Source organism: Lissotriton helveticus, chromosome 3_1 (assembly GCF_964261635.1).
Source record: "Lissotriton helveticus chromosome 3_1, aLisHel1.1, whole genome shotgun sequence".
Lineage (NCBI taxonomy): Eukaryota > Metazoa > Chordata > Amphibia > Caudata > Salamandridae > Lissotriton > Lissotriton helveticus.
The window spans coordinates 226,953,612-226,978,653 of record NC_136061.1 but is presented as its reverse complement, the minus strand read 5'-3'; the positions used below and the strand labels follow the sequence as shown (position 1 = coordinate 226,978,653).

The 25,042-nt window shown below is 44.1% G+C and overlaps 1 protein-coding gene across 5 annotated transcripts in view; it reads right to left on the bottom strand.

Moving 5' to 3' along the window:
- The window catches only part of LOC144822315 (uncharacterized), a 528,873-nt gene that overhangs the window by 47,688 nt on the left and 456,143 nt on the right, over positions 1–25,042 (bottom strand). For all 5 annotated transcript variants that reach the window (XM_078679672.1, XM_078679677.1, XM_078679675.1 and 2 more), the window contains 2 exons: positions 24,243–24,332; positions 4,099–4,209 (listed from right to left, as the gene is read on the bottom strand). In XM_078679672.1, the coding sequence (XP_078535798.1) occupies positions 4,099–4,209; positions 24,243–24,332 (201 nt within the window). The remainder of the gene's footprint in view (positions 1–4,098; positions 4,210–24,242; positions 24,333–25,042) is intronic.

Below are 25,042 nucleotides of genomic sequence, written 5' to 3'. Positions count from 1 at the left end.
ACCCTATGGGTCCAGCCACCAGAATGGCAGTTATGGCAGTTGTTGTCCTCCATTTTGTAGATCTAGGTGGATTTTAGTCAGACCAGGCTCCTAGGCCTGAGGTAAAAACTATGAGGGCAAAAAGAGCATCTATCCCCCAGGACAACACCATAAAAATCTAGTGGACACAAAAAGATAAAAAGGGTATGAGGGGCAAAAAAGGGACAAAATAAATAATGAATAGGAGGGGCTACGCAAAAGGCCAGACAGGTCTAACACATGGACAGGCAGAAGCTTGGATTATTGAAACACCTATGTCCCCGTCTCCTCTATGCATGGCTGAGAACGACAGGTGCTCTCAGCCAAGCAGCAGAAGAGGGAGGGCTCTATGGAAGGTCTTTGGCAATGTGAAGGTTACTACATATTCAGCCCTTTTTGCTGGTGAAACTGTAGGATTACTTACTTTTTTTTACTAGGCACTGCATGAGGAAGGAAGCCTACGTCACAACCACCCTCCGCCAATATACAATGCACATTTCAGAGACAGCTATTACGTAAGCATCATGGACACAGATCACAGCATCAGCTTAGCTAATGACAGCTGAATATTGACAACTAGAAAGTGGTTTAGACAGGCCATCTTAGACCGTAACATCTGTTTAATTAGGCGCACAACGTTGCTATCTGATACTCAAGTCTCAAAGAAATCTGTAGCCTGAAGGACATCATGTTGGCTGCAGCAGAAGCCTGAGTAATGTGTAAACTGATGGAAAGTTTTAATGAGCACTGGCATGTAAGAGTTTACTTACTTAGTGTACAGATCTGCTGTACAAAGCTAGAATGATGTGGGTGATGTATAGACTTGCTATGCTGTCTAAAATCTGTGCTTGTTCTATTACTATAACCTGAAAACATCTCTGAAGTCTTTGGATATGAGAGCTAAGCAATCGAGTGGATTGATATTAGAGCTTATAAGATATGTGTAACCTTCGGGACAGCTTTCCTAAATGAAACATGAGTCTCCATTAAGATATGTTTAACCTGAGTTATTGCTTTGTCATCTAATGATTACATTTTTACCATTTGACAACATGCACAATGGCTCTTCACTCAAAATTTGGAGCCTACATAATCAGTGACAATAGAACCTGCCATAACACTAAAACCCCCTGGCAGAGGTGGGAGCTGGGCACTGGATACACAGAGGACACCTCTGTCATTTTCTGCTGTGAATGACTTCTCCATGCCAATACGGCTTTTCGAAAATCCCTCAGTGAAATGCTCAACAGAGGTTGTTTTATATGCATTAACAAATTCTGTGTCTGTGCCCTGGGCTCAAAAACGCCTGTAATGTCCATCTAGAATGTTTATTTGACATGGTTTACATTTTCTGTCCTATTTGTTGTTGCGCCTTACATTAGTGTGCACGGTGTGCTGTATTTTATGGCACCAAAATATCTCATTACTCTGCACTCTAAAATCCCTATAGATAAGCAATCTGCATACTAACAAGGGCGCATTAAAAACAAAAACAAGAAGATCTTGTGTTTATAAATAAATATCAGGCAGAACTCTTATGCACAATGTTTTGAGTTTTGAACTTTTAGGCCATTTTGACATGCTGGTACCTGCTTTTTTATTATAATCTTGAAGTTTGCAGTAAGTTAAAATGTTATTAGTTTTCCTTCTGAAATGTTAGCGACAGAAAGGGTAGGCATACTATTTTGATTACGTAGAAAAAACTGCTGGTGCTTTGGGCAACAAATTGATAAAGGTTGAAAAATGTTGAACGTCAAATCTAAATATTTTCTCCTGAATACAGGGATATAATCTTCCTCTCTTCCAATGAAAACTGCTTCTTTTGCAGCATTATGGCTAATGTTTCATTAGCAGGATTAAATATCGACACCCTGCACTCCATGTAACACATTAGGATACAATAAACAAGCATCGGTAAAGTAAATTTGTCTTGTTGTACAAAATGAGCACTGACCTATTGGCTTTGACAACACTTGTTTGCATTGGTGCTCTTATCCTTGGCCTGCATTTGCCACAATGCATATGCACACAGTGGCCATTTTTTAAATCATTCCATGATGGTCCCCATATGCGCATAGGTCATGACTTTATAATTTATACAAATATGACCTTGGTAGGAAGAATAATTGAACATCTACACCCAATGGAATGAAAGTCTACTATTCAATATTTAGGACATAGTATTTTTTCTGACAATATTTCTGCATTTGATATTCTGACACGCAAAAAAAAGTAAAACATGAATGCAGGACTACAACCAGAGGGAATTGCTGGAGTGAAATGGCATGGATGAGTGAGTTTTAGGTGAGCTTACAAAGACCGAACCTAAGGGGAGGCCACACCTGAATAAACAATAATCAAAAAGTGAGGCCAGTGCATTTCTGAACTACTTTTGAAAAGTGTTCAATTCTTCGATATGCAATGGGCTGATACTAACACTGATGGACAACCCTGTAAGCCAATGACACAGGCTCACTGGACGACAGTAGGCAACGTTGAAAATGACAGTCCAAAAGCCCCCCTCTCGATGTGTATACAGTATGCTGAATGCTGTTTGACGAGATCTTACCGGATAGCCACAGGTCTCTGTAGACAAGACCAAAGTACAAGAAGGCAGTAGATGTTCCATAGAAAAGTAGAGTTCACATTAGGGGGGCATTGGTTTGGTTAAGATTCCTCCAAGTAGCGGCAGTGCTGTCCTCTGCTGCAGTGGAAAATCCGCATTGTTGTCTCTTTTCTTATGACCAGCATTGAAGATCTGCACAAATGGTACCATACCCACTTTGGGGATCATTACCCCAGAGGAAGTGACCCAATCATGCTCCAGTCTTTGATCAATGACCAAAGAGGTAAAAATAACCGATAGAAACCAAAAAAAGAAAAATCTGATGTACCTTCTATTTAAGAGATGATAATTACGTTTAAAATTCCTGTAAAATACACAGTGTGTTTTCACCACTTTAGTGGAACAATTATTTCTCAGGACAAAAGATAAGGGTTACAGGTGGCAGGTGCCAGCAACAGATGCTCTTCTGCTTTGAAATGACTATGTGTATTTACTGTGATACATGTAAAATTGTACGTGTTACTACTCTGGATGGCAGTGTAAAATGACGGACTAAACACAATAGTAATTACTCAAAGTATGGGTAGGTGTTTTCCTTCAGTGATTATTTTTGTATATGCATGTGCAAACACAGAATACATGTTTTCTTTTGTAGGCAGGCATTATATTTCCTTCGCACTATTAAATGTTACCCATATCTATATAGAAACTAAACTGTTAATTGATAGCAATACATTTTACAGTTTATCACTATTGAATCTAGACTAGCCCAATAATCTCTTGGGATCTTTTATTTTCACAGTGTAATTACCAATGTTTTGTTAAAGTACATTAGGCGATAAATACGGGAAAGACATGATTGTGAAAGGGTTCGTTGTACAGATAATGGAGTTTCAAAATATATTGCATGTATTGTTAAACAGTAAACAAAGCACAGATTATTTCTTCATGAAATGTTTGGTTGCTGTTTATCGCACATTGTCATTCATAGAACAAATGAAACATTTGTCTATAGTTAATTGATGCGCCATGATGCGTTTCTGAAAGAGGTTCTAAATGTACCATAATGTGGTTTATGCTAACAAAATTTGAATTTTCGAAACAGAAACAAATGTGCTTCAACTGCACTAAAGTAAAATGACTGTCTTTCATTTTACATAGGATACTTACAGACAGGAATGAATTGCAAAATATGAACAATTCTCAAGATACATTTTGTTGTTAAAACATGCACAACATTTATACTAATACGTTCCTATTCACCCTTCAGTTTCATTTATTAATGTAATTCGATCACTAAGATTAGCACAGTTCCTATTTATTATTTTGTTATTCACAGACTTACAACATATTGCCTCATTGTTATTGCATAGTGGCTCTCGGCAGCCTTAAGGAACTGAATATCCAGAGCTTTAGCTAAAGATCTACATGCAGAACAGAAATAAGAAAGAAATCTTATATGCATATATTATTCCACTTATAAAATTCTCAGCAGAGTGCTGAAGTTCACTCACCTGTAGGCTTGCAAATACTTCCTATTTTCTTGAAGTCCTGGAAGCTTAGAGGATAGTTATCTCCCTCATCCTTAATGCAAATGGGCGCAGCTGAAGGTGTAACACCAGGACCTGTTATGTAAACACATTTACAAATGTGGAACGTTTGCAAGGTGAAGAACCCCTTTCACAGTAATGACAATAAAACAAGCCCTCGTCTCATTTTGTTTTTGTGTTATCTGAGTGTATTCTAAAGCAAAACAAGATTGTGCTCAGGAGGGTGTACAATCATTACTTTATCTGGCCATTACTGCTTTCCCATCAAACTACACCACTACTTGAACTGATGCTTACTATAATTTCGAAAAAAGCATCAGGAATTCAACTCTTATTGTATGTAGTATAGCTTAGCCTTAGGGTTAGAATAAGGTTACTTATTTTCTTTAAATGTATTTATTTATTAAATATACATTAACTCCTTTTTAATTTAGGTTATTTTTTTTTGGGGGTGGGCAGAGTTTTATATATAGCGCAAACTCGACACAGGGGTATCATAGAGGTTTACATGAGCACCATTTACGTTACAGACAGACACATTCATTGTGTTAGGCATGGAGAGATTAAGTGAATTTCCCAGAAACAATCCTGCAGAGACTCCAACCCGGTTCCCCAGCCTTGAGGCCAACTGCTCCAGCCGTTAAGCCACATTTTCTTATTATTCATTTACTTTAATTTAAGTTGAAAAAAGGTACCCATTTATTATATTTCACTTTCTTTAATTTAATTAGGATTAAGGTTAGTATCAATTTAACATATTTTAGGGATAGTCTTAGGTGACTTTTTTTTTAATGTAATACAATTTAGTTTAGTGTTGCCATTATGGTTAGTATTAATCTGAATAAACAGAATGTAATTCAGTTTAATTTAGTTCAGGGATTGTGCTAGCATTATGATTAATATAAGGTTGTTTATTTTGTTTAATACAGGGTTAGTGGTAGTATTTTTTTTATATTTCTTTTTATTAAAGCAAGGCATCAATAAAATACAGCTGTGCATATGAGAGAAGAGGGTCGTTTACCAATGTAATACATATCGTGCAAAAATATTAGCGATGGGGGGGAAGGAGAGTATGGTACAAATGACATATAGATTCACGGGCCAAAATCATGGGGAAAGAGGAGCATCAGGTTCAACAATAGCAGGCGGTGTACAAATATCCCCTCTATATTGGTTCCAGGGCCCCCAAATACTGTTCCATCTTTGAAGGCGACCCTTAGCTAGGTAGACAGTTTTTTCACGGAACATACACCAATCCATACTTTCTTTCCACTCGACCAAAGTAGGCGGCCTTGCAGACCCCCACAGCTGTGCAATATTCCGTTTTGCAATCATGATCCCAAGAGTGACCCATCGAATTTGTGCAGCATTCAAGTCTCTAGGCTCCCAAATATTTAATAAACATCTCCTAGCTTCCAGCAGGAGCTGCACAACCGTTACTTCCTGCATAACGGCATGAACCCTCTTCCAGTAATCCACCATACATCGACATTCCCACAGTATATGGAAAAGCGTTCCCACCTGACCACATCCACGTTTGCACAAGCCATCGTCCGCGAACCCCATTATAATCAGACGAGGACCAGTAAGATAAACCCTATGTAAAGTTTTTAATTGGACAAGTCTCAATCTCGCTGGAATCGCGACTTCCTTTGGGGAAGAGACCGCAGATTGCCAGTCTTCATTATCTATTTCAATACTCTCCTGCGTCCACTTGTTCCGTAGTTCCACTAATAGATCAGTTCTGCAATTTATCAATTTTTTGTAAATGAGTGAGAAGGTCCTTTCTGGTAGGTGCCCATCTAGTATTCGGTCTTCTAATGGGGATGACTCTGGTATTATTTCCCCCTCGGGGGGCTATCGATTTTAGAGCATGCCGCACCTGTGCATAACGAAAATATTCTTTATCGTTCAACTCATATTCAGTCTGTAATTCCACAAACGACTTCATTCTCCCCTTCACCCAAACATCTCCCATAGTAGAAATCCCTATCAAGTCCCATTTGTCGAAACCCTTCGTGTTCCACAACCGGCCCAATCTATCCGAACCAAATAAAGGGGTAGCCATCGTCAAACGGTCCTTCCATCCCAATGAACAGGTAACATCATGCCATATACGAACTGCTACTTTAGTCGGGCCCGTTAAACTTTCTCCACAGTCCTAGCATACAGCGCTCTATTGTAATTACCACCCGGGAGCAGCCATCTATCCATAGCATATCCCGGATCCGCCGTGGACCCATAGGTTCCGTGGTTTATAGCTCCCAACTGAGACGCCCAATAATATCGTTTAATATCGGGGAGAGCAATTCCCCCATCGTACCACGGGAGCATCAGCTTGGCAAGCGCTATTCGTGATCGACCCTCCCAAAGCAAATTACACTGCAATCCCTCCACCTCTCGAAAATAACTAGCTGGTACCACATCCAGAGGGTTTTGTAGGGCATATAAAAACCGGGGCAAAGACATCATTTTAAACAGGGCCGCTCGTCCCAACAGTGACAGCGGGAGCTTCTTCCAGCTCGCCACGTCGCTCCTCAAACAGGCCAGTGGAGGAAGGAGGTTTTTATCATATCGAATTGCGGGGTCGAGTGAAACATAGATCCCAAGATATTTAAATCCGTCCCTAGCTCTCTGTATAGGACAATTACGAGGGAGAACGGGGACTTCGCCGCACAACACGTACAAATAAGACTTTGTCCAATTTATTTTCAATTTCGAGTTTCGACCATAAGAGAGTAAAACATCGCATATTACGTTAAGGGATTTCTTGTGCGAAGTTAAATAAAGCAATATGTCGTCGGCATATAAAGAAATTCGATCCTCGAACTGCGGGGACCAGCGGATGCCCTTTATTGAGGGCTCCCAACGGATCCAAGCTGCCAGGGGCTCCAGAGCCAACGACAACAGAAGGGGGGACAGCGGACATCCTTGTCTAGTGCCACGCCCAAGACAAAATGTTGCCGAGGTCCGATTATTCACCACAACTTGAGCCAGAGGCTCTATATACAGGAGTCGAACCCAGCCAATAAACTCAGGCCCAAAACCGAACTTAGCTAAGACAGCCCACAGATATGGCCACTCCACCGTGTCAAAAGCCATCGTGGCATCAAGTGACGCCAACACGGCCGGTTCTCTTAAGGTATGTGCCCCAGCGAGGACTCCATGTAATCTGCGTAGATTCAAGGCCGTGTTCCTATGAGGAATAAAGCCAGATTGATCGGGATGTACCAGTTCACTAATAACCTTAATCAACCTATTGGATAACACTTTAGCCAGTATCTTCGGTTCCGAGTTCAATAACGATATCGGCCTGTACGAGGCACAACAAGATTTGGGCTTCCCATCCTTCGGTATAACTACTATCGAGGCCACTCTCTGATCGTGGGGTAAGATTCCACGTTCTAGAGCTTCCAAAAACATATCTTTCAGATACGGGGCAATCCTGTCCGGTCGAAGCTTATATAACTCAATCGGTAGACCATTGGGACACATTGCCTTCCCAGAATTGAGGGAGCGCACCGCTAAAGCAATCTCATCCACCGTAAGCTTACTGTCCATAAACTCGTGGTCCTCTTCAGCCAAACAGGGAAGTTGGATATCCCTAAGTAGTTGGCACGAGTCCGCCTCCGGCCTGTCCGAGACAGAGGCATACACAGTACGGAAGTATGCCGCAAAACCATCAACTATCCCCCTGTGGATCAGTTATACGATCACCCTCCTCATTCTCAATCTCTGGAACTACTCGATCTGCACCATTCCTCCTGTCCAGCCAGGCAATCAGTTTACCCGCTTTATCACCTATATCATATATGCGTCCCTGTTGCTCTCGACTCATAGCCTTCGCACTATCAGTGACCAACGTCCTGTATTCCAGCTGTTTAAGTTGCAAGGCATGTAGTTTAGCACGGGTAGCCCCCTGCTCCAGTTCCAATTCGGTATTGGCTATGTCCGACTCAATCCTAACCACCTCTTCCTCCGCTTGTCTTTTAATCCCCGAAATCAGGGACAGGACTTGACCTCGAATCACTGTTTTGAAGGCTTCCCACAACGAGACCAGCGAAGAAACCCAACCCTCATTGTCATGAAAATAATTTTCCAACGCTTTCAAAAGTTCCTTGCGAACCTTAGGATTACGCAAGTACCAAGGATTTATAGGGACGATCCTACCATTAGTACCCGGTGTCATTTCAAATCTAATCCAAGACGGCGAGTGATCCGAAATCCCTCTGGCCAGATGTTTCACCTCAGCAATATACGACGCCTGGGCAACAGGCACTAAACTTTAATCAATACGCGAGAGACTACCATGTGCGCCGGAGTGAAAGGTGTACTGTCGCTGAGTCGGATGGAACAATCTCCAGGAATCTATTAATCCCAAAGCCTCTAGAAAATCAGGAAGCCATTTATGTGTCCGTCCCGTATCTCGGGGCGGGGATCTATCCATGGCGCCAGAGACTACAGCATTAAAATCTCCACCCATAATCAGCAGCCCTCTCGGGAGATCCAGAACAAGCCTGCCCAGCTCAGCATAGGTAGTAGCTTGTAGACCCGTGGGGACATAAACAGACAAAAGGGAAAGAGTATATCCCTCCCAACGTCCTGACACTGCCACATAGCGACCCCTATCATCTGTCGTGACGGAGTCAACCACAAATGGAAGAGATTTCCTAAGGAGGATCCCAACTTCCCTCGACCCAGAAGTAAATCCGGCATGCGCCACCAGGCGGTAGCCCTTTCTATGCATCGAATTGCACGCATTTCCCACTAAATGAGTCTCCTGAAGTAAAACTACATCCGGAGAGTGCCTTTTGAGGAACTGGAGGACCACACTGCGCTTGATTTTATCTCCCAGACCATTCACATTCCAACTCAATACTCTCAGCCCCTTACCGCCCATCAAAAAACATAAAAAAGGCCCAACCCTCCTGCAATCCTCGCACAATCATGAAACAAATCTGATATACAAAGCCTTGAAAAAACACAAAAAATTCACCCAAAAAAACAAAAAAACAACAGTCTCCCTCACTCCCCCAGGGAATGTACAGTTACGCCGCCCCCCACCCTGCACCCCTGCTCACGACTACTCAGCCACCCCAACTCGCAGTGTGCCTGTCGCCCCAACATCTAAACTACACTACAAAAAGCTAAATACGAGGAGGAAAATGACCCATGGACAGTTCGTTAACCCCTCTAAGTTACTGTGGTAGAACATGATGTTAGAAAAATTAGAACCATTGTCAGAGTTTACACTGCAACAGTACTTATTCTTGTTCCTGCGCACCCCCTCCTTCAGCGCCGCTATGTCCGCAAGGTTCTTCCTGAGCGACTAGGGTGTCCAACCAGTCTGCCGCGATTTCGGGCTTATCAAAGAAATAGACCTTCTCGCCATGTTCGATCCTCAAGTTGGCCGGGTACACCATAGCGTATTTGAGTCCCTTGTCGCGAAGTTTCCGTTTAAACCCCATGAAGCTCATTCTTTGCTTTTGGACTGCTGGTGTGAAGTCCGTAAAAAAACTAATGGATGAGTTTTCGTACTGCAAAGGGCCTTTAGACCTAGAGGCTTGGAGGATTACGTCTCTATCTCTGAAGTTAAATATCCTAGCTATCAGAGGTCGAGGGGGTCCACCAACTCGAGGTCTGCCACTGGCAATCCTGTGTGCTCTTTCAACAGTGAAAAAATGTCCAAGACCCTTGGGCAGAAGATGTTTTAGCACCAACTCTTCAACAAAGAGGTCCGCAGACTGTCCCTCTGCTTTTTCCGGTACGCCAATAATGAGTACGTTATTCCTCCGGGCCCGCCCTTCAAAGTCCTCCAGTTTACGATGGGCCAGATCATTCGAAGCCATCAAATTTCGGACTTCCGTTTGCAATTCAGTGACATCTGTCGTGAGACTGGCAGTTTTTGTGTCCAGAGATTTCACTCTCTCACTAGTTTTCCTGAGGTCCGCCCGAATCGGATTCACTTCAATCGACACGGTATCCAACTTATGCGCAAGAGTCTCCATCTTTAGTCCAAGAGTGGACTTGACACCGTCAATGGCGGCCATAACATCTTGTAATGTCAGCTCCGGTTCCAGGACTGAGGTGTCCTTGAGTCCTCTTGAGATTTGCTCAGTCCACTCGGTGATCCCTTCGACTGAGCATAGCGGTCCATGTTATTAGATTGGGTATACCTTCCCCCTCGAACGGTTTTCGCCTGCCGCTTGTCTCCCTCCGGCTTGGCAGCCATCGTGAAACAAATCAATGTTCACCATCCGGTTCAGGGGAGACAGTAAGCGAAACACCCAGCAGTGCGATCAGCAACACGTCCTTCGTTATTAATTCTTATAACATACTCCTAGCACTCGTGGCTATGAAACAGTCAGTATACAATGTGGCGCAATAATCAGCCAATACTCGACAAATGCCAAGTCAGAGAGCGGAGGTTTATTGCAGTTACGACAAGGTAAGGCACACATATCGCCGATAAGGGTCTGTGGTGGTCTAGAGTGGACCCAATCGAATACCCAGGCGAAATCGAAAGTGAAACCAACAGGAGAAGTAGAGCCGAGCCAGTCACTTTCGGTGCCCAAGGCCAATGTTGTTGCATTACCACTCGGGCACAGTGCCAACGAAATCAACGGTCATCCGAGGGGAACAGGCCTCAAAACTCCACAGTCGTATAACTCCGGTTTCCGGGGAACGTTCGAGACGCGGTTTTCAGCTTTCATGTCTCCTTCGGTTCCTCTGCAAGAAGCACTTCACAGTAGTCAGGATAAATGACAGGTTATATTTGGGGGCTACGAGGGTCTCGAGAGCCCTAAGCTCACGCGGCCATCTTGGTTGCGCTCGAAGCTCCTCCAAGATCGTTAGTGGTAGTATTAACTCAATTTAATTAAATTAGGCAAAGGGTATAGAACTAGGTTTAAGATTAAGGTTATGTGTATGGAGTCAAAGTGATGTTATGTTAAAGTGATGAGTTGGAATAATTGTCGTTAGAAGGTTCAAAACAAAGCATTGATTGGTCGAAGAAATGGTGATAAAGTACTTGAATGAGGAAGCAATGATGAAACATATTATGATATCCAATCACTAATCAGTCATCAGAGTTCCTTAGACTGTAATGAAGGGTATAAATTAATGTAGATTGCTTTTGTTTATGATATTCTTCTGCAATGGACGGCACAAGAGTATGGTAGATGCGTAAAGGTAAGAAATAGGGTGAAATACTCCATTCAATTGATTATGTACAGCAGCCCTCCTTCTAGAATATGAGTTAGACTTTACAAACAGGCTTTTTGCCAATACAATTAGAAATGTTAAGTTCAAATCAGGCCAAAGGCATCCTATGAGATTGTGACAGGTACTATGTTTTACCCTACTTTCCATTATTAGCATAAATAATGTAGGATCTAGTGCTTGAAAGAGGGAGATGCTAGACTGTTACTGAATGACTAGAGCCATAGTCTGCAGCAAAACTGTGAGTTTCCACATTTCCATGTGTGAAAGGGCAGAAGGCATAAGAGTAGTGACAGCAGAAGGATGATTCTTCAATGAAAACTAATAGTTTATCAATTGATATGTCAAATAGCATCAAGTGGTGGGTGAGAGTTCTTTAGGTGATGAATACCAAGCCTGGGAAGATGGTCTCTGGGAAAGCTACTGAGTAGGTGCCCTGGAGCCCACCACCTCTATCAACCTGGGTCATACACAATACGTATCGAATATGCTACTTACCAGTATGCATCTGTTCTTGGCATGTAGGGCTGCTGACATTCATATCTATAGCATAGATCGCCGCCTAGTGTTGGGTCCGGATGATTGCACATTGTTGTCCTGGAAGAGTCTTCGAAGTATCACGAGATAGGTGGCTCCTCCCCTGGACTACAGTGCGCATGGGCATCGACTCCATCCCCAGATTGTTTTTAGCCATTGTGGCAAAGATGGAGTGTAACACCGTGAGTGATGACCATGCTAAGAGTAAGTGTAAGTGCTGCGGCCGCTACAGGCGCCGGGGAGGAGGGCGGGCGATATGAATGTCAGCAGCCCTACATGCCAAGAACAGATGCATACTGGTAAGTAGCATATTCGGTTCGAGGCATGTGGGCTGCTGAATTCATATCTATAGCATAGAATATATAGCAGTCCCTCCATTAGCGGCGGACGCCTGTGCCAGCTGCAGCAGTTTGAAAAAGTGTTTTTAGAACAGCCTGCCCTACAGCTGCCTGCTGTTTGGAGTGCACATCTACACAGTAGTGTTTTGTAAATGTGTGTGGTGTAGACCATGTGGCTGCTCTACAAATGTCTTCTAAAGGGATATTTCCAAGGAAAGCCATGGAGGCCCCCAACTTGCGGGTGGAGTGGGCCCTTGGGGGGATTGTTAAAGTGCGCTTTGCTTTTTGATAGCAAATTTGAATACACTTAACGATCCACCTGGCTATACCTGCTTTGGAAATGGGGTTGCCTTTGTGTTGCGCGGAAAAGGCAACAAAGAGTTGTTTCGTCTTCCTAAAATCTTTGGTTCTATCAATGTAATACATTAAAGCTCTTTTGACGTCAAGAGTGTGGAGCATTCTCTCTGCCACTGTCTCAGGATTTTGGAAGAACACAGGCAGTTCAATAGTCTGATTGATATGGAACTGCGAAACCACCTTTGGAAGAAATTTAGGGTTAGTGCGCAGCACCACCCGGTTGGAGTGAATTTGTATGAATGGCTCCTGGATAGTTAGTGCCTGGAGTTCACTAACACGTCGCAGTGACGTAATTGCTATTAGGAAAGCCACTTTCCATGTCAAGAACTGAATCTCGCATGAATGTAGAGGCTCAAAAGGTGGACCCATTAGTCGGGTGAGGACCACATTAAGATTTTATTCAGGAGCTGGTGGGGTCCTGGGAGGAATGACTCGTTTGAGTCCCTCCAGAAAGGCTTTAATGGCAGGCACTCTGAAAAGGGAGAGATGCTGCCTGTTTTGGAGATAAGCCGCTATGGCGGATAAATGTATGCGAATGGAAGCATATGCTAGATTGCATTTGTAAAGATGCAACAGATAACAAATGATGTTGTGCGTAGACGCGTCAAGCGGGTCTATGTCATGGTCTACGCAATAAATGACAAACCGCTTCCATTTTGCCGCATAGCATGCTCTGGTGGTGGGCTTTCTTGCCACCCGTATGATATCCATGCAGTCTGGAGGCAAGTTGAGGTAGCCAAACTCTAAGACCTCAGGAGCCAGATCGCCAGGTTGAGCTGTTGCGGATCTGGGTGCTGAATGTCGCCATGGCTCTGCGTCAAAAGTCTGGGTGTGAGGTGCAGCCTTTGATGCGGTACCACGGAAAGTTCTAGAAACGTGGTGTACCATGGTTGGCGTGCCCACGTTGGAGCAACCAGGATGAGCGTCATCGAGTGTTGCTTTAGCTTTCGTGCCACCAGCGGTATTAGAGGTGCTGGGGGAAAAGCTAACGCAAATTTGCCTGACCAGTTCATCCATATCGCATTGCCTTGCGACTGTGGGTGCGGGAACCTGGCGGCAAAGCTTTGGCATTTGGCGTTTTCCATTGTGGCGAACAGGTCTATCTCTGGATGACCCCACTGCTGGAAGTACGGGCGGAGTACTGATGGATGTAGCTCCCACTCGTGCATTTGGTGGCTGTACCTGCTGAGCAGATCCGCCATCTGATTGTCCTTGCCTGGGAGGTGTTCCGCCATGAGGAAGATGTTCCTTTGAATGGCCCACTTCCACATGCTCTGAGCTAGATGAGACAACTGTGGAGAGTGTGTACCTCCCTGCTTTTGAATGTAGTACATGGCCGTCATGTTGTCCGTCCGGATCAACACGACCTTGTTGCACAGATGTACCTTGAATGCCTTCATCGCCATGAAGATTGCTATCAGCTCTAGGTGGTTGATGTGCATCTTCTTTTGCTGCGTTGTCCATAGTCCCTGCACTGTGTAGTGGAGTACATGAGCTCCCCAACCCTGGAGAGATGCGTCTGTCGTTAGGATGATCTGTGGCACAGGCACCTGGAACGGTCGGCCCTTGCAAAGGTTGTGTGGATTCCACCAATGCAGAGAGTTGTATGCACGACCGGTCACCAACACTAGGTCTTTCAACTGTCCGTGAGCCTGATTCCACTGACGTGCTAAGCACTCCTGAAGCGGACGCATATGTAGTCTCGCGTGCGGGACTATGAAGATGCAGGAGGCCATCATGCCTATCAACTGCATGAACACTCGTGCTGGAAGCGAGTGTTGCGGTCTGAATTTCTGTATTAGCAATTGAATGCTGTTGATCCTCACTGAATTTGGCTGTGCTGTGGCTGCCAGAGTGTTTATTGTCGCGCCCAGATACTGCCGTACATGGGCGGGCTGAAGGTGTGACTTTGGGTAATTCAGTGAGAATCCCAGATCGTGAAGAAGGTGAATGGTGTGTGACATGTTGGCAGCGCACTGCTGGGCCGACTTTGCTTGGACAAGCCAGTCGTCCAAATAAGGGTAGATGTGCACGTTTTGTCTCCGGAGGTGCGCAGCCACTGTCGCCAGGCACTTTGTGAACACCCTGGGCGCTGTAGTTACTCCGAAAGGGAGGACTTTGAATTGGTAATGCTGATTCTGAATGGTGAATCGGAGGTATTTTCTGTGTGACGGATGTAGTGGAATGTGAAAATATGCATCCTTTAGATCTAATGTTGCGAGGAAATCCCCCTGATTGAGCAACGGAAGAACCTGCTGCAGTGTGAGCATATGAAAGTGTTCCGATAGGATGTATTGGTTTAGGGGTCTGAGGTCCAGTATGGGTCTGAGGGACCCGTCCTTCTTTGGGATTAAGAAGTACAGGGAGTACACTCCTGTGCCTCTTTGTTCCACTGGTACGAGCTCGATTGCCCCTTTTTGCAGCATGACGAGTACCTCTTGCTGCAATAAGTGCAAATGCTCTGTGGACATAGGACGGTGTTTTGGGGGTATGTTGGGTGGAGTGGATATTAACTCCAGACAATAACCATACTGGATAAGCTTTCTGACCCACCTGTCTGTGGTGATGGATTTCCAGACTGGCAGGAACTGTTGGAGTCTCCCCCTGACCGGTGTTGTATGGTCGGGGGGCAGTGACAAGGCGTCACTGTTTGTTGGCGGCGGAGGATCGGGAGCTGTTGTTTCCACGACCTCTGCCTTTAGCGCTGTTTCCGCGATAGCCACCTCTACTTTGTTTGGTGTACGAGGTTTGTACACCACTCTTATTGTACTGTGTTTGCTGGGACTGCTGGCCTCTGGAAACACCTCTATTGCATGAGCGACGAAAAGAACCACCCCTGAACTGCTGGGACTGGAGAGCCCCCATAGACTTTGCAGTCTCGGTGTCCTTTTTGATTTTTTCTAGGGTGGTGCCCACCTCAGGTCCAAATAAGTGATCAGGGTTCACAGGCTGATTTAGGATGGTGGTTTGTATTTCCGGCTTGAACCCGGAGATTCTGAGCCAGGCCTGTCGCCGCAACATTACACTGGTGTTAATGGCCCTGGCCGCGGTGTCTGCTGCGTCCAGTGCACACTTAATAGAAGCATTTGAGATGAGTTTCCCTTCTTGTATGAGCATCTCTGCTGCCTCTTTATATTCATCTGGCAAGTGTTGTAACAGGGTCTCAAGTGTATCGTAATGTGCCCTGTCATATCTGGCCAAGAGTGCCTGAGTGTTTGAAATGCGCCAGATATTGGCCGCTTGAGCCGCCACCCTTTTCCCTGATGCTTCTAGCACTTTAGATTCCTTGTCAGGGGGAGGAGCATCACCAGTAGTTTGTGAGTTTGCCCTCTTCCGGGCATTGGAAACAACTAAAGAGTCCAACGGCAACTGGCCCTTGATGTAGGTAGGGTCCCCAGGCGCCGGCTTGCACTTTTTTTTCAATTCTGGGGTTTATAACCCTGGCCCTTGTGGGTTCTTTAAAAATGTCTGCAGCATGTTTTAAGACACCCTTTAGCATTGGCAGAGTCTTTACGGTCTTCTCAGAGGTGGAAAAGGTGTCAAACAAAAAATCCACCTCAATAGGGTCAGCATGGAGCTGGACATCATGATTTTTGGCTGCCCTTTCAATAAGCGCATTAAATGCCGCTGAGTCCTCAGTAGGCGAAGTTTATACATTATACACTTGAGTGTCTGGAGCAGTTTGTGGATCCCCTGGGTCAGCAGCATCTGCCCATGTGTCATGTTGATCCTCAGGATCAGTGTCTGCAGGGTAGTTGTACTCATCATAGTCACCTTCCCCAGCCTCCACCTCTGAGTAAGTAGGCGAGATTGGAGCAGTGTCCTGTCCACGTGGAGCTATTAGTTCTACCAGAACGGGTGTATCCGTGGAATCCTTCTTTTTCTTTAAAGGAATTGTGTAGGACTCCATAGGCTGTGCCGGGGTGATCTTTCGTTTGTAAATAGAAAGTTTACCGGTGTCGGCGTCGATGAATTGTTCCGACTGCTCCTCCAGCAGGGGTTGTCGATGCTTTGTGCCCACAACCGCAGGTGTAGGCTTCGGCCCCGTGGACACCGTCATGGACGCCTCAACGACCGTCTTCGGCGCGAATGCCTTTGGCACCACTTTCGGCGGCAGCGTAAACTGAATGGGCGCAGTCGACTTGTGCGGTTTGGCGGCAGGCTTCGGCGTGGAAGTATCCTTCGGATCGGCAGCGGAAGCTTTGTCCTTAATGCGTTTTAATGATTCCGACACCTGCTTTGTGAAGGAGGCGGACGGCTGCGTCGACTTGACAGGTGCCTTCGAGCCACCACTAGGTGCGGACTCGAGGGTTGCAGTACTTTTGGCCTTGTCTGGCCGACGCGCAGGATCGACAACTTTTGTAGCTCCGAGTCCTTTGTCTGTGTCGACGGCCCTCGGCGCCGAAGTCTTCGGGTCGACGACCTTGACAAGTTCTTTTGGTGTCACAGTCTTCGGCTCGACACCCTTGAGCGACTTCACCGGGTCGATAACCTTCTTAGGCTTTGTCTGCACCGACAGGTCAGAAGACTTGGAGCCGACCAAGGCGACACGCACTTTCTTTTTCGAGGGCACCTCTAGCACATCCGGTTGTGTAGACACCGAAGCTTTCTCTTTCGGTTTCGATTTCACCAGTTGTGGCTCTTTAGAAGTGTCCGTAGCCGGGCCCGGAGGCGAGACTGTGGAACTTGGTGCAAGATCTTGGGTAAGGCCATGTGGCGATCCCTCGACCTGAGCTGTACATATTGTTTCAACGGGGCATAGCTCCTTGCTTAAGCTATCTTCCGTGGCCCCATAGGCCTTATCGTCTTCTCCTACCTCGTCGATGATTTCTTCAGCATCGAGCATTTCTACGTCTGTGTCGTAGTTGGAGTCGATCTCCGCCGCCGGATTGGAAAGCGGCTCTTGATCTTCCTGCTCGTCTGCCTCTTCTCCCTCGGTATCGGAAATGTTCACCGGGTCAGGTGCCGTCTGCTGGGCCTCCTGGCGCGCTGCGCGCCGAAGTCGAATTGTCTTCTTGGAGCGGAAACGAGAACAAGCCATACAGTTGGCTTCATCGTGATCCGGCGACAGGCACTTGTTGCACACCGGGTGGACGTCGATGTGAAGATACTTCGAGTTGCACACGGGGCACCTTTTGAACGGGCTCCGTCCCATGATGGTTCATCGAAGAAGGCCTGTAGCGTTGACCGGGCCTCAAGCACTGAAGAGCCACGCGACTCCTCTGGATGTCCGACTCGGGAACTGAGCTGGAACAGAACTGGGCACCGATCGGAAGACCATACCGACGATAGGAAAGGCCTTTGGGCCAAAAAGAAAGTTTCTATGTATTCCGAACTTGAGTGATCAAATATGCATCCGAACCCAATGGCGGAAAAAAACAATCTGGGGATGGAGTCGATGCCCATGCGCACTGTAGTCCAGGGGAGGAGCCACCTATCTCGTGATACTTCGAAGACTCTTCCAGGACAACAATGTGCAATCATCCGGACCCAACACTAGGCGGCGATCTATGCTATAGATATGAATTCAGCAGCCCACATGCCTCGAACAAGTATATATACAAATATATCCTGCAAGGTGGTATGTGTGCACCACTATGAGGCAAGATGAATGCTGGAGATTTATGGTGAGACCACAAGAACCATACATTCTGTGCAACGTGGAGTCTGGTCTGTGGTATCCAGTGCTCTTTAGGGTGTAGCCAAGGGGCAGAACTTTCCCACGCCCTTCCGAACCAGGTAATGAATAATAAATGTGCCATATAAACTTTCTTCTGAAGTTAGTAATGAGGATTGCGGCAACATGTTTATCAAATGACGTGTTATGTATTAGGTTGGCGAGTGTTTACCTAACCTAACATAACATTTAGTCGGTATGGTGTAGCATGATTTGCATGCATAAGCTGTAATAATACTTCATAGTATTAAATGTACTACAGAAGTAGGTACATATAGGTATCTTTTCTGGGTTTGCAATTAATTATATCACAACTACAGCGAGGTGATGTGCACAAGAATTTTATCAATGGAGTTGTCAAAGTCAAATAGTAAATATGGGAACTGGGATACGCATAAATGTCACTGCTTGACGGTCACTCATAAAGGGGTGTCAACAAGCACTGCGGCTGCTTTTTGAAGCGTAGCAAGTATCTGCCACCTCTTGAAAGTTAAACTGTCTCTACAAAGCTGTTCAAAAACATTCCTTTACAGTACCACCTAAAATGTGTTTCTAATGGTTTATGTGCACAGACTTCATGTTATGTAAAAATCTCCATGCTATATTCCTAAAACCCTGCATGAAAAAATTACCTTGACTTAAACTTTACATTTGTTCTCCAATATTTATTTTTGAATGCCCCTCTCCTGCCCTTCTAGGTTCTGCATGCCTCCTGTAGATATAGACTACTCTAAACTGGATGCTTAACTATACCTCTCTTTCTTTAAAACCATAGCCCTGCAACCTAAAAACATCTATTCATTCTATCAGCAATTTACTTCTCACACAACCCCCTCTAATTATCACACCTAGGTCATAAATGTACAACAAGTAAACGAGTAAAAATCCATGGAATAGTTTCTTTGAGAACACAAGACTAATTCCATTAACCAATGATTGACCACTAACTTTGGGCTTCCGAGTAGTGTGCTACTCGCCATAAACCACTTCTACTCCTCGTTAGGGGTAGTAAGTGTTATATAAATGCAATTTTAAATTCATGGGATTAGTGGGAAATGCAGTGGAGAGGAGCCTGTGTAAATTCCATTTTGAAATGGTATCACTCATTTGTGTCATTAGGACATATGAGATGTAGATTGAAAATCAAGTGTATACTGGAGGTATACATTTTTTTGTGTTTTAGCGAACAGAGGTGTGTGTGGCGGGGTAGTACAACTGATTCCTGGGAGATGGTTTTGAAAATTGAATGTTTTGAGTACTCGAGCCAGTGGAAAAGAGAGCGGGTTGAAATATATTTTACTTAGGAGCTGGCTCGCAATATTGAGGCCATTCCCCAAGAAGGAATGCACAACAGCTTTATTTGTAAAGATACTATTAGTGTTGAAACACGGGACTAATTTGTTTTATGTTGTCTGACAGGTCTCCAGAACTTAGTAAATCCTTTTGTTAAGTGTTTTTAGATGGAAAGCATCACAACAGAGGCAGTAAAGTGTGAACAAAATATAAGTGGCTCGTGAATGAACCTTTACAGTGATTAGGACGGGTGGTGTGATCAAACCTTGAGGCCCCAGTGACAAGGAGAGCATCAGCAGCACACATGTTGCTTTGTAGTGGGAGTAGTGAAGACTTGGAGAGTAGTGCATTAGGAATAATACACATGATCCATCCTGTACTCTTACCCATATCGTGCAATATCCTAATGACTTTTATATGTAAAAGTATCCCTGTAAAATATTGACAGGGTTGCTCATATTTAGCAATTTAGCCACAGTGCAATCCCAGCACAGCATGTTATTATGTACACTTGTGGTGGTGCTCCCGGAGGTACAGAAATGTTTATTTCTAGTGCAAAATATGGATTGGGCAAAATGAACACAGGTGTGCATACAGAAAGGCACAAAAAGCAATAAAATGCAGAGTTGGACATAAAGAAAAGTTAAAGCCTCCTCCAATGTAACCAGCAGATCAAAGGACCTCAACTTGGGAAACAGTGCTTTATCTTCCTGCTCTTAGAGGCACATAGTGTTGTGCCAACATGTCTTGGCCACTGGCCAAGAAGGACAAACACACTCCTTCTCCCTCGTAGCACACTGACACCCAGGATCATGGTGGTGGCCTTCCAATAAGAGGGACCTAAAGGCCTCCCTTGATGATGTTGAAGGATTACAAATTTCTGACACTGCACAATACAGTGGCAATGAGGGCCAGAAAAAACACCATGGTGATGTGGAGAAAGAATTGCAAAAATACTATTCCTGGCACTTCCACATTGAGAAACAATAACAATTAACAGAAAAAAAAATCGAACAGCAGAGGCATCGAGCTAAAAAGATTAATTGACTAAGCACACCAAGAGTGGCTGGCACCAATAAGAGACATAGGGCAACAGGGGCTTGTACCAACAAGGAACACAGGTAAGAGAAATAGCTGTTCTAGAAGGCCCAATAAACAAGACACCAAACCATCCCACACTAGGCGACCACAGAAAGCAAAACGACATTGCTTTGCACACACTATCATTCTGAAGAAAAGGCAGTATTTCACACAGATCAATACCTGCTTGTACAGCCTACTCCCCACCACATCACTGGGAATGAGCCAAGTGGTCTTCATACTGACAAGAAGCAATACTGAAAAACAGCACATGATTGCCCATACTTCTACTGTGCACTCAGATAAATAACCTACATGATTGAAGCTCAGGATGTACTTCAGTTTCTTAACTGCAAAACAAAAAAACAAAACTCCCCCATAAGATAGAACACTGATGGCGAAAAACACACACACAACCATGCAAGGCTCCCTTATCAACTACGCAAAAGTGAGATTATATAGGTGGCTCTACAAACACACCACTAACCTAGAAAACCAACATATACATTTGCATTTCATATATGTTTTCATTAAAAAGAACACACAAGATAAGTGAGCACAGAGTCACATGCAGTTTGACTAACAACCTGTATTAAGGGCCATATGTATCAAGCACAAATGCATTCGCAAACGCCGAAATTCGCAGAATTTCGGTGTTTGCGATCGCATTTGTGCTAAATTGTATGTATGAAGCAAATCTGTGTGCAAAATAAGGAATCGCAAAATTTGCGATTCCTTATTTTGCGATTGCATTTAAGGAATCGACAATTTTGCCATTCCTTAAATGCAATATAAGAAGCACCAAAAAAGTGCAATTTCTCCTTAAGGAATCGCAAATTACCACCAAGTTCAAGTTGGTGGTAATTTGCGATTTCTTTGAAAAATGCATTTTTTTGCATTTTCCAAAGTGCTATGTGAAGCACATAGATGCCCTTAGGGCATGTATGTGCGCCACATGTGCACCCGTGCTTATTTCAGGGGGTGCAACAGGGTGTTCTTTGGACACCTCTGCACCCTTGAAATTGCGTTCTCAATTTGCGATTCGCTAATTGCTAATCAGAAATTGAGAATGTCTTCCCATAGGAATGAATGGGGAGGTATTCCTTAATTGCGAATCGCAATTTGAGATTCGCAATTAAGGAATATGTAGGATTCGCAAAATGTATTGCAAATCCTACATACAAAGCATTTTGCAATTCTCAAATAGCGATTCGCAAAAAAACGCTATTTGAGAATCGCAAAATGACTTTTTGATACATATGGCCCTAAATTACTACCATACACACATGCATGGACAGATGATCAAGGTAAGGATAAGACACAGATACACCACACCAAGTATACCATGATCACAGAAAAGGAGCAGCTTCATCCACACCACCCCACCTCCTAACATCCCTCCTTCTAGCACATCAAAAGTTAGACTAATTTGTCTTCAATGCACAGAATGACGAAGCATGTCTCAGTACTGATCTAGCAACGTTCTGTCACCACTCTGGAGTCCTTGAGCAGGAAACATCATGCTGTCAACACCCCTGAGTTGGCTAAGAATAAAGGTGAGCAATAAACAGACCATTACCTAAAGGAGTGGCCATGCCTTCGGTGAGCAGGGTCACTAGAGGCAGGAAATCCACAGCTTTCTCAGCCAGAGTGACAACAGCCACAGGGAGAAGTCCCATCATGCAAGAGGACAGTATTTTCTCTATATTTTGTAGATTCAACATTAACATTGACCTCTTGAAATGATGATAGCCAGGATCATCTTTCCAGGGTTTAGACCTCATCACAAAACTGTAAGTAATTAAATACACAATATGGCTAATCATGGGGTCAAGCTGGTGTTAGGACAGAGTAGTTCACGATGGTGTGTCTGGAAGTCTCTGAGGGTTTAGTTGTGAACGCCATCCTGTGAAACTAGTGATTTCCCCAACGTTAGGACATCAAAGAAGGTACATTTGCACTTTAAAATGTTGATTTTGTGTGCACATTGATTACTTTGTCTTCCCAGTGAAATGGGCACAAGAAAGGAAGAAAAGTATGCTCTGACCTCTATCAAAGTCGTGGGGTAATTTGGAATTTGGGAGAAATCACAGACTTAAGGCTTTATTTAGAGTTTGACGAGCAGGATACTCTGTCAAATAATGGAGGCTTTCCCGTCCACAGTATTACAAATGCCATTGGCAAAATTGGGTTTGTAATACCTAGAATTAATATCTGAAATGTTTATGACTATCATGTCTACCAAACTCTAAATAAAGCCCTTTGTTTTTGTCTGCTCTGTGAGTGGTAGCTCAAACGTTTCGAGTTGTGGGAGTGTACCAGGTAACTAATTTGATGTGACAATTATTATTTGAACTGTCCTGTTCTATTTTGTCTTCACAATGAATCTAAAGATCAGCTGCAACATATGCCATTGGTTACCTCAATTGCAGCTGCACTTCCTTGATGTTTGGTGTTTTAACTCACCTGTTCTGTGATCACAGGAGTTCGACATGCTTCATCCCAAAACTTCTATGTGTAAATTCTCAATTAATTTATAATGAAAAGGGTTTCTAATGGCAAAGGTAAACAAAAATAAGCGAGCGCGCCTCGCGCTGGCAGCAGGGGGAGGGGAGATAGGAAGGGGCCGGCGCCTGTTTCCCTTGCGGGAGCGAGCCTCGGGCACCATATGTTTGTAAGTTAATTACAAACATATGGCGGCAGCTGCTCGCTCCCGCAAGGGAATCTCCAAACATGCACGCGTTGCCATTGAAGGCAATGAACACGTGCACGTTTTTAGGGCCAAAGGGGAATCGATGGCTAAAGGTCTCTTTCATATGTAGCGCATGCGCGCTGCATAGGCGCGACCTAAAAACTGCAGAGGGTGGAATGAAATCTGAAAAGGGATAATGTATTGAAATATGATGCACAAGATCGCAAAATGCCATAAAAACTTGAGACGCACATTACTGGATGGATTATGGAATGATATGAAATGATTCAACCAGTGTGAAACCAAATTAGGGACCAATTTAAAGCAATGCGGAATTCCATGAGGAGATTCCAGGCTGCCAGAAGTATCAACTCCATATGGAATTCCTGCAACTTTGAGTTAAACCCTCTTGGAATAGGGAATAAAAACATGAAACAGTTTTTTCTCGACAGTATTTCGCAGGGAATCCCAGATTCTGTTCTAAGTAAGAGGGAAGATAGAAGAGGAGGAGAGGGGCTGTGGTGAGAAGATGTCGCCAGGTAGCCCCCATTCCTCAGCTGAAGATCAGGTAGGGGTCAGGAGACAGGTGCTGGATGTAATGCCGCCCTTTCCTAATGAGATATTACTGGCTAGTATGTCCAGTAAGTAAAATTGAGTCCAGTGTTCCTGCAAGAGGATATCTGGGTGTGGGAACCACTGGCCCACTTATAATTGTGTGGAATTGAATTTCACACAGGAATTCCATTCAGCACAACTTGTAATCAGGGCCATAAAACTCAGTAGGGGTTACCAGCTATCTAATAACCACAATTCTATAATGGAGGAAAACCTATAAAGAAATAAACCTTTTCTAAGAAGTAGTATCTCCCTGTGTGTTCTTTCAATGGACCACTTTGTAATACTTTCATTGTACCTTGGTTTAGATAGATGCTTCTGTCCTCATTTTCCACATCATGAATGTTCCTCAAATGTGGCTCTTCCTCAGTGTTCTGAATTAGATGTTCTGGTTTAAAAGATGAAAAAACATTTTTTACTGTAAATTGTATTTTGTGTGTGACAAACAAGACACTGAAGTACACATAAAATGAAGTTCCAAATGTATTCAACTGTGTGAGAGACATTCTTAAGTATTAGAAAGAATCAATCTGAACCCTGATTTGTAACAGATTTTTCAATAAAAATTACTTATCACTTTCTACAGCTTAGAGATTTTTGACAGAGGAAAAACAGAACAACAAACCCAGAAAGAAAAGATAGATGGTAGCCCTAGCACATAAAGATAATCATATGATATTTCAGATATTGGGTGACCTCTCCACAGCAAAGTAACCACGAGTGAGCTCCCTGCTAGGAACCGGTCACTGTGAAATTCCTGCAGAAAGCTATGTGACAAAGGGAATACAAAGAGATACAGAGAGAGAGAAGGTGGGCAAATTACAGTTGCAGCAATGCCTCTTGCCATTCTGGTGAATTAGAGCTCTGTCAGGGGAGCTATAAGCAAGATAGTGGACAGTCAATAATGAGTGTGTTCCACTGTTGATTTCCATTCTCCCATCTACCATTTCTGGGCAACGAGGCAGGGGGAGAGAAAGGATAGATATAAGGGATTACAAAAGGGTTTCTATCCCGCAAATAAGTGTTCTTTCATGTTACCATACTTTGAAGGCCAACTGAGCATTAAGAACTTTGAATTAACCTCAGAAAATAACCCAG